Genomic DNA, 10,318 nt, shown 5'->3' with positions numbered 1-10,318 from the left:
CAAAGCAAGGCCATGCTGCAGGAGAACAAAGGACTTCTTTCATTTAAGGTTTGTGATAAACCATCAAACTCATTCGTTAAAAGGACTCTATAGTAATATAAAGCGAATTTTTCTGGACATTATCATGCAAGAAAAGTTTATTTTTGGGATCGCGATCACCGCGTAATGATTTTTAAAGGTTGCATTACATTATTAACTGTCCCATGTGATCAGCCAGTGCGATTGGAAGTCCATGCTCAATTATTGCCTCCGTAAATAAAACTTCGGCATTTATCACATCCAAAGAATCTGTTTGGGCGACGAAAAACGTTGAAAGTTTTCCACTTGTATCGCTAGCAACGGCATTAGACTTGTGTTTTTTTGTCCCAACGTGGTCTTTTACATCGCTAATTCCTCCGTGTCCGATCGAAAAATCTTGTCTGCACAAGGTGCAATTCGCGTAGTTTTCACCCTTTTTTTTTTTTTTTTTAAATTAATATTAGATATATAACAACGGGCGGATGGCGGGCGGATGCAGTTCTGATCAAACGTTACATCGGGTGGATGGCGGATGGTTGACGACTTTCTGCCGCGGTTGCGGATGAAATAAATTGCCTATCCGCGCATCTCTAGTATATATATACACACATTCATACTGTATGTATATATATATATATATATTAGAGATGCGCGGATAGGCAATTATTTCATCCGCAACCGCATCACAAAAGTCGTCAACCATCCGCCATCCACCCGATCTAACATTTAATCAAAACCGCGCCCGCCCGTTGTTATATATCTAATATAGATGATGCAAGGCATTAGTGAGGTTATAAAGCTTTTGCCTGTTAAAGAAAGGAGACTGATCCAATGCAGCAGAGACATTCGCGTGCCACGCTGTCACGGCCCAGACGCACACCAGTGCGCAATCATCTGGGAGCCACGTTGAGCGCACCTCCAAGCGCGTGGAGGTGCGATGTCCCTCGCACCCACGGCGGCTCCACCCGGGCTCGCGCCCGAGGCTTCAGCGCGCACCGCGGCGGCCATCCTACTCGTCGCGGCCAAGCCCTCGCGGCTGTCGCTGCCGGCGACGGCCGGGTATGGGCCCGACACTCCAGCGCCATCCATTTTCAGGGCTAGTTGATTCGGCAGGTGGGTTGTTACACACTCCTTAGCGGGTTCCGACTTCCATGGCCACCGTCCTGCTGTCTATATCAACCAACACCTTTTCTGGGGTCTGATGAGCGTCGGCATCGGGCGCCTTAACCCGGCGTTCGGTTCATCCCGCAGCGCCAGTTCTGCTTACCAAAAGTGGCCCACTCGGCTCACCAGGGTGAGCCCCACCCCTTTCGTGAGCGCACTGCGCGCGGAGTAACCCTGTTACGCGCCCCCGGCAACGGGGGTGGCGGGCAGGTAAGCTGTGCGGGCGGAGCGCGCGGAGTGACCCCTGTTACGATCCCCCGGCCACGGGGGTGGCGGGCAGGTAAGCTGCTTACCTGCTGCGCGTGACGCTGGCCGCGGCGAAGGCGGACGAGGCGGGGTGTCGGTGCGGTGGGCGCGGTGGTGACCCTGGACGTGCGTCGGGCCCTTCTCGCGGATCACCTCAGCTACGGCTCCCGGTGGGGCCCTCTCGGGGGAAGGGGCCTCGGTCCCGGACTCCGGCGAGGCGTCCCTTCTCCGCTCCGTAAAAGTGTCCATCTCTTTTTTTTTTCTTCTTCTGTTGTGGCATATGCTGCAGGTGCCTGCTCGTTTTTCGTATGTGGGTAACAACATTTAACTATGTATATATATTTCCGAATTGGTTTAACTGCCACCCGCCTGAATCTATTTAAAATCTAATTTTTTTTTATTTCAACCGCCCGACCCGACCCGCGGATAAAATCTAATTTTTTTTTATTTCAACCGCCCGATCCGCGGATAATCCGCGGACTCCGCGGTTGTGTCCGCAAACCGCGCATCTCTAATATACAGGTAAAAGCCAGTAAATTAGAATATTTTGAAAAACTTGATTTATTTCAGTAATTGCATTCAAAAGGTGTAACTTGTACATTATATTTATTCATTGCACACAGACTGATGCATTCAAATGTTTATTTCATTTAATTTTGATGATTTGAAGTGGCAACAAAAGAAAATCCAAAATTCCGTGTGTCACAAAATTAGAATATTACTTAAGGCTAATACAAAAAAGGGATTTTTAGAAATGTTGGCCAACTGAAAAGTATGAAAATGAAAAATATGAGCATGTACAATACTCAATACTTGGTTGGAGCTCATTTTGCCTCAATTACTGCGTTAATGCGGCGTGGCATGGAGTCGATGAGTTTCTGGCACTGCTCAGGTGTTATGAGAGCCCAGGTTGCTCTGATAGTGGCCTTCAACTCTTCTGCGTTTTTGGGTCTGGCATTCTGCATCTTCCTTTTCACAATACTCCACAGATTTTCTATGGGGCTAAGGTCAGGGGAGTTGGCGGGCCAATTTAGAACAGAAATACCATGGTCCGTAAACCAGGCACGGGTAGATTTTGCGCTGTGTGCAGGCGCCAAGTCCTGTTGGAACTTGAAATCTCCATCTCCATAGAGCAGGTCAGCAGCAGGAAGCATGAAGTGCTCTAAAACTTGCTGGTAGATGGCTGCGTTGACCCTGGATCTCAGGAAACAGAGTGGACCGACACCAGCAGATGACATGGCACCCCAAACCATCACTGATGGTGGAAACTTTACACTAGACTTCAGGCAACGTGGATCCTGTGCCTCTCCTGTCTTCCTCCAGACTCTGGGACCTCGATTTCCAAAGGAAATGCAAAATTTGCATGGTTGGGTGATGGTTTGGGGTGCCATGTCATCTGCTGGTGTCGGTCCACTCTGTTTCCTGAGATCTAGGGTCAACGCAGCCGTCTACCAGCAAGTTTTAGAGCACTTCATGCTTCCTGCTGCTGACCTGCTCTATGGAGATGGAGATTTCAAGTTCCAACAGGACTTGGCGCCTGCACACAGCGCAAAATCTACCCGTGCCTGGTTTACGGACCATGGTATTTCTGTTCTAAATTGGCCCGCCAACTCCCCTGACCTTAGCCCCATAGAAAATCTGTGGGGTATTGTGAAAAGGAAGATGCAGAATGCCAGACCCAAAAACGCAGAAGAGTTGAAGGCCACTATCAGAGCAACCTGGGCTCTCATAACACCTGAGCAGTGCCAGAAACTCATCGACTCCATGCCACGCCGCATTAACGCAGTAATTGAGGCAAAAGGAGCTCCAACCAAGTATTGAGTATTGTACATGCTCATATTTTTCATTTTCATACTTTTCAGTTGGCCAACATTTCTAAAAATCCCTTTTTTGTATTAGCCTTAAGTAATATTCTAATTTTGTGACACGCGGAATTTTGGATTTTCATTTGTTGCCACTTCAAATCATCAAAATTAAATGAAATAAACATTTGAATGCATCAGTCTGTGTGCAATGAATAAATATAATGTACAAGTTACACCTTTTGAATGCAATTACTGAAATAAATCAAGTTTTTCAAAATATTCTAATTTACTGGCTTTTACCTGTGTATATATATATATATATATATATATATATATATATATATATATATATATATATATATATACGCACATATATATACACATACATATACGTATATACAAAACCCAAAACCAGTGAAGTTGGCACGTTGTGTAATTCGTAAATAAAAACAGAATACAATGATTTGCAAATCCTTTTCAACTTATATTCAATTGAATAGACTCCGAAGACAAGATATTTAATGTTCGAACTGAGAAACGTAATTCCTTTTGCAAATAATCATTAACTTAGAATTTAATGGCAGCAATACGTTGCAAAAAAGTTGGCACAGGGGAATTTTTACTACTGTATTACATGGGCCCTGCGATGAGGTGGCGACTTGTCCAGGGTGTACCCCGCCTTCCGCCCGATTGTAGCTGAGATAGGCTCCAGCGCCCCCCGCGACCCCGACGGGAATAAGCGGTAGAAAATGGATGGATGGATGGATGTATTACATGGCCTTTCCTTTTAACAACACTCAGTAAACGTTTGGGAACTGAGGAGATCAATTTTTGAAGCTTTTCAGGTGGAATTCTTTACCATTCTTGCTTGATAAACAGCTTAAATTGTTCAACAGTCCGGGTCTCCGTTGTTGTATTTTACGATTTACTGACAGTGGTTTTCTGAAGTGTTCCTGAGCCCACGTGGTGATATCCTTTACACACTGATGTCGCTTTTTGATGCAGTACCGCCTGAGGGATCAAATGTCACGATTTCTCCAGATTCTCTGAACCTTTTGATGATATTACGGACCGTAGATGGTGAAATCCCTAAATTCCTTGCGATAGCTTGTTGAGAAATGTTGTCCTTAAACTGTTTGACAATTTGTTCAGGCATTTGTTCACAAAGTGGTGACCCTCGCCACATCCTTGTTTGTGAATGACTGAGCATTTCATGGAATCTACTTTTATACCCAATCATGGCACCCACCTGTTCCCAATTTGCCTGTTAACCTGTGGGATGTTCCAAATAAGTGTTTGATGAGCATTCCTCAACTTTATCAGTATTTATTGCCACCTTTCCCAACTTCTTTGTCACGTGTTGCTGGCATCAAATTCTAAAGTTAATGATTATTTGCAAAAAAAAAAATGTTTATCAGTTTGAACATCAAATATGTTGTCTTTGTAGCATATTCAACTGAATATGGGTTGAAAATTATTAGCAAATCATTGTATTCTGTTTATATTTACATCTAACACAATTTCCCAACTCATATGGAAACGGCATTTCATGGAAGCTGCTTTTATACCCAATCATGGCACCCACCTGTTCCCAATTAGCCTGTTCACCTGTGGGATGTACCATCCAAACAAGGGTTTGATGAGCATTCCTCAACACTCACGCACGCTTCCTCCCACCTCCAAAGACATGCACCTGGGGATAGGTTGATTGGCAACACTAAATTGGCCCGAGTGTGTGAATGTTTGTCTATCTGTTTTGGCCCTGCAATGAGGTGGCGACTTGTCCAGGGTGTACCCTACCTTCCGCCCGGATGCAGCTGGAATAGGCGACGCCGAGAGGGACAAGCGGTAGACATATACAGTATATATATGCGATAAATCACATGCATTAACCTGTAAATTTGACAGCCCTAGTAAAAACACATATTTGCAAACATTTGAAAAACTACACAATTTGAATATAGTAACAACTACAAAATATGAAGAAATACAAACAATTAATGGATTAATTTATTGATAATTACAGCAATATGATAATAAATTTGCAACAAACATAATGTCATAGTTTTAAAATAAATATATTGTTAATGAGGTACCAAACAAAAAAATTATATATATTTGTCAAATCTAATTAGATTTTACTAAAACGGGCTCTGTATGCAGGCTCCCTCTAGATCGGATCCAGATTGCACATTTGTCAGCAGGGTAAACATACAAAACGTGCAAAATTCCGTTTAACACAATCTCAGTCAAATCCCATTAGATTAAGCAGTAATTTGTTATGTTTATGGTTATGTAAAGACGTGTATCATTGTGTTCTGCAACCACAAGAGTGAGTCACAGTGTCACTGAACAGGAAAATCTTGTGTGGTAGCAAAGTGTTGCGTTCAAGCGAATCTGTGTTTGTCTGCACCGTGTGTGTGCGTTTACTCATTTGAAAGTTTCTCACTGGTTGTGTGTCCTTGCACACATTACACTACTATGTGGTTCACATCGATATAGCATAATCATTAAACGGACTCGTGAATCAGTAACCGCTTTGGTTAAAAGGGAAAACCAAAGTTCAAATGTTTGACTTGTGAGTTGTGACTGCGACGCCCTGTTCACCCACGCTGGTGTTTGTGTCCCACGCCTCAATGTGTCAAAAAACAGTGTTCCGCAGCCAAGTGAAGGCATGATTTCTCTCCTGGAGATCAATATTCTTATCAACACCTGCAAGCCTTAGCATGCTCTTCATGACATATACAAGAGTGGTGAGCTAAATGCGGCCCGGAGGACCTTTTGCGGCCCACAGCTCATTTTTATTGGGCCGCTGAAAATTTAAATAAGATGTAAAAGTTGCTGAAATAATGCTTTAGACCAGGGGTGTCAAACATATGGCCCGTGGGCCGGATCAGGCCCGCGAAATGAGTTTGCCAAGTACAAAAATGAGCAGTCATTTTTTTAATGAAAAAAAAAAAATGCTGTTCTAAATGTGTCCACTGGATGTCGCTATAGCAATTCTTTGTATCCGCTGCCATGAGAGCAAGCATGACTACGTGCTTACGCTGCTTATCAGTGATAGTATACAAAATGTGGAGAGTTACTTTCATGCCATATTGTCAACGATGTTGTTGGTATATTAACCTGTGACATTTATACCCAAATAAATGTGTTTATTAAAATGTACATTTTGTGTTGGACTTATGACTGCATGGGGACACATTTTCTGGGCGCACATAAATATGCAGAAATAATATGTATCCTCTTCTAACTTCATGTGTGATGAATGAAATGAGTCTAAATTCACAAGTTTTGTTGTCGATGATGCTATGTATGTACAGAATAAACCACATGATGTTTGTACTTCAGTTGAGGAAAATGAGTAATTTACATTAATAAAAAATATTTTATTAATTTCATTTTCTGATACATTAAAAATGTACACCAAGGGGAGCATTTTAAAACTCTGCCAGACTCATTTCCACCTATTATTATGATGAACATTATCACATAATTTATTCATAAAGTATCGTATTTTTCGGATTATAAATCGCAGTTTTTTTCATAGTTTTGGAGCGACTTGTGTGTGGAATTATTAACACATTACCGTAAAATATTCAATAATATTATTTATCTCATTCACGTAAGAGACTAGGCATATATCAGAATTATTGGAACTTCAACTGACGATGACTCTGACATAAGCGACGTACCGATAGAAAAGGAAGCGGCGCATTGTCTACCTTTGGAGTTGGCAGAGTTGTTTAGAAGCGACACCGAGGGAGAAGATTTCACGGGATTTAGCGATTAGGAGTGACAGATTGTTTGGGAAACGTATAGCATGTTCTATATGGTATAGTTATTTGAATGACTCTTACCATAATATGTTACGTTAACATACCAGGCACGTTCTCAGGTGGTTATTTATGCGCCATATAACGTACACTTATTCAGCCTGTTGTTCACTATTCTTTATTTATTTTAAATTGCCTTTCAAATGTCTATTCGTGGTGTTGGGTTTTATCAAATACATTTCCCCCAAAAATGTGACTTATACTCTAGTGCGACTTATATATGTTTTTTTCCTTCTTTATTATGCATTTTCGGCCGGTGCGACTTATACTCCGGAGCGACTTATACCGAAAAATACGGTATAAACAACAACAAATTAAGATAGAATAATATTAACCGCAACATGTGAATGTAAAAAAACAAACATAATTTGTACAGTTTCAGAATGGGCTTGTTCTATTTTCAAACAAATATAAACAATCTAAAGTTGTCTTTATTTGTAGGTTATCATGCCAGGATTTTACCAGTCCGGCCCACTTGGCAATGGATTTTCCTCCATGTGGCCCCTGAGCTAAAATGAGTTTGACACCCCTGCTTTAGACAAAGCTTGGATGGAAGTTGTTTTTCTTTCACTTTTTAAAAAATATATTTTAACCTACTTTGGGTTGATTATAGCCTGTTCAATTAAGCAGTGGTAGTCCCAGAATCCTTAAATATTTCTGGGATTAAGTTTGGACATGCAACATATGTAAAGCATCAATGATAACACTTTAACAAGAGAAAATATACGTTGGAAGTCCAAAATGCTGTTTTCAATAACACTTATAATAAAACTCACAGGACAGTTCATTAGGCACACCTGTTCAATGCAATACAAGAGTTGCATCAACAATCAATCGATTGACACTGACAGAGCGCTCTTATGTATTTATTAAACTGACAGCTGTTTTTCATGCTTCGGCTACATCTTTGTGGCTCCCTGGAGCTTTTTCAAAAATGTACGAAAATAGAAAAAGATGGGGGGGAAATATATATTATTGTTTTGATATGGTTTCTGTAGGAGGACAACAATTGTCATAAATCCCACTGTTTATATTAAACATGATTCTCTAATGACAGTATTTTGCGAGCGCCGTTTTGTCCTGCTAATTTTGGCGATCCTTGAACTCACTGTAGTTTGTTTACATGTACAACTTTCTCCAGCGCTGCCACAGAAAGACGTGTATTATGCCACGCCTTCTTTGTCTCATTTTGCCCACCAAACTTTTTATGCTGTGCGGGAATGCACAAAGGTGAGCTTTGTCGATGTTATGACTTGCGTAGACCGCTTATCAAGCATATTTGGTCACTGCATGACTGCAAGATAATCAATGCTAACATGCTATTTAGGCTAGCTTTATTAGTAGTGATGTAAATGCTTTAAAATGTAATATCGGAAATTATCGGTATCGGTTTCAAAAAGTAAAATGTATGACTTTTTAAAACGCCGCTGTACGGAGTGGTACACGGACGTAGGGAGGAGTAAAGAGCGCCAATAAACCTTAAAGGCACTGCCTTTGCGTGGCGGCCCAATCACATAATATCTACGGCTTTTCACACACACAAGTGAATGCAATGCATACTTGGTCAACAGCCATACAGGTCACACTGAGGGTGGCCGTATAAACAACTTTAACACTGTTACAAATATGCGCCACACTGTGAACCCACACCAAACAAGAATGACAAACACATTTCGGGAGAACATCCGCACCGTAACACAACATAAACACAACAGAACAAATACCCAGAACCCCTTGCAGCACTAACTCTTCCGGGACGCTACAATATACACCCCCCATTTTTTTCCATAACTTGAGTTGATTTATTTTGGAAAACCTTGTTACATTGTTTAATGCATCCAGTGGGGCATCACAACAAAATTAGGCATTATGTGTTAATTCCACGACTGTTATCGGAATCGGTAATTCAGAGTTGGACAATATCGGAATATCGGCAAAAAAGCCATTATCGGACATCTCTAATTATTAGGTATATTTGAGCTCATTTAATTTCCTATCTCCTCTGTGTATTGAATTTATATCTGCATTTCTCATGACACTATCTGTATGTAATATTGTCTGCATTTCTGATAGTCGTTTGTGTGCCATGTTGTTCCAGACCACAGCAAACGTTACCCAGCTTGCAAAGATTGTAATAAATCCATTAGAAGAAGACAGCCGTCCGTTTCCTTTAACTTGGACACACACATCTATTACCTTTGGCCATTCTAAGACAGTCATTTCCAGGAGAAGCCTCCATTTTACAGAAGTTTTCCAATGTTGTAAAAATAAGTAGAATAAAAATTACATTTCAGTCAATGAAGATTTGTCAGCCTGCAACACAAAGTAATTTTGATAGTAGGCTAATATAGACACTTACATCATATGTTGACTTCATTATATGACATACAGAAGGCTTTTTAATCCGGTGTGGTGCAGCGCATGCGCACCACTGAAAACTACAATCAAGATAAACCAAGTAATAAATCAATGCGGTTCTTGCAGGACAAGCCATTACATTGTGCAGGTGTACCTATTTAGGCTTTAAGATGTGTTATTGTTATTTTGAAGAAAAAGTAAAAAAAAACAATTCGCTATCGTGTGTTAGCAACTTACCAGAGAGGAGCAAACGCAACAAGCAGCCCAGAATCCAACCAAGAACCGATTGGTCCATCCTAGGTCCACAAATAAACTCTCTTTTACACTAGCCGGTGAAAAACTTCCATATTAAAAAAAAAATAAACAGACATTTGCTTGAAGTTGGCAGTTTGTAAGAAAGTGTGTGAGTTTTTACAGCGATTGTGTATAATGTAAACTAAGGGGAAAAAAACCCACCGGAAATAGTTTTATCACAATTTCTAGTGAGATAGTGTAATCTACATTTAGAAAGAGTAAAGTACTGTGGTTAAAAAAAATATTGGGGGGAAAAAAGCGTCAAAATTAAACGTTTATACACACGGAAGGAGCGCGAAAATGTGCTGTGTAGAGCACGTGCGAAGGCAAAGTGTTGCACCTGCTGCTGTTTAAGGCCACGCCCACTAAAACACCCAATCACGGCCACGCCACCTATTTGGATGGTGCGTTCGAGTGATTGGCGAAAGTCGGATCATTTGACACACAAGTAGGCGCTGCATAAACGTGACATTAAAAACTTTTAGTCGTAGTTGTGCAAGTTTTATGTTAATTTCCTTTATAAGACCACATTTATTTTGTGCGCAATTCGATTTTCCAACAAAAAGCATTTGTACAGTATAGTCATACCAAAGGGTC

General features: G+C 41.1%; 1 protein-coding gene across 3 annotated transcripts in view; it reads right to left on the bottom strand.

The window, feature by feature from the left end:
- nectin4b (nectin cell adhesion molecule 4b) overlaps positions 1 to 10,051 on the bottom strand; it is a 38,382-nt gene extending 28,331 nt beyond the window's left edge. For all 3 annotated transcript variants that reach the window (XM_061978985.2, XM_061978986.2, XM_061978987.2), the window contains exon 1: positions 9,665 to 10,051. In XM_061978985.2, the coding sequence (XP_061834969.1) occupies positions 9,665 to 9,722 (58 nt within the window). In that variant the 5' untranslated portion in view covers positions 9,723 to 10,051. The remainder of the gene's footprint in view (positions 1 to 9,664) is intronic.
- Positions 10,052 to 10,318: the final 267 nt, after the last annotated feature.

This window comes from Nerophis lumbriciformis, linkage group LG19 (assembly GCF_033978685.3).
Source record: "Nerophis lumbriciformis linkage group LG19, RoL_Nlum_v2.1, whole genome shotgun sequence".
NCBI lineage: Eukaryota > Metazoa > Chordata > Actinopteri > Syngnathiformes > Syngnathidae > Nerophis > Nerophis lumbriciformis.
This window is presented reverse-complemented; position numbering and strand designations above follow the sequence as displayed.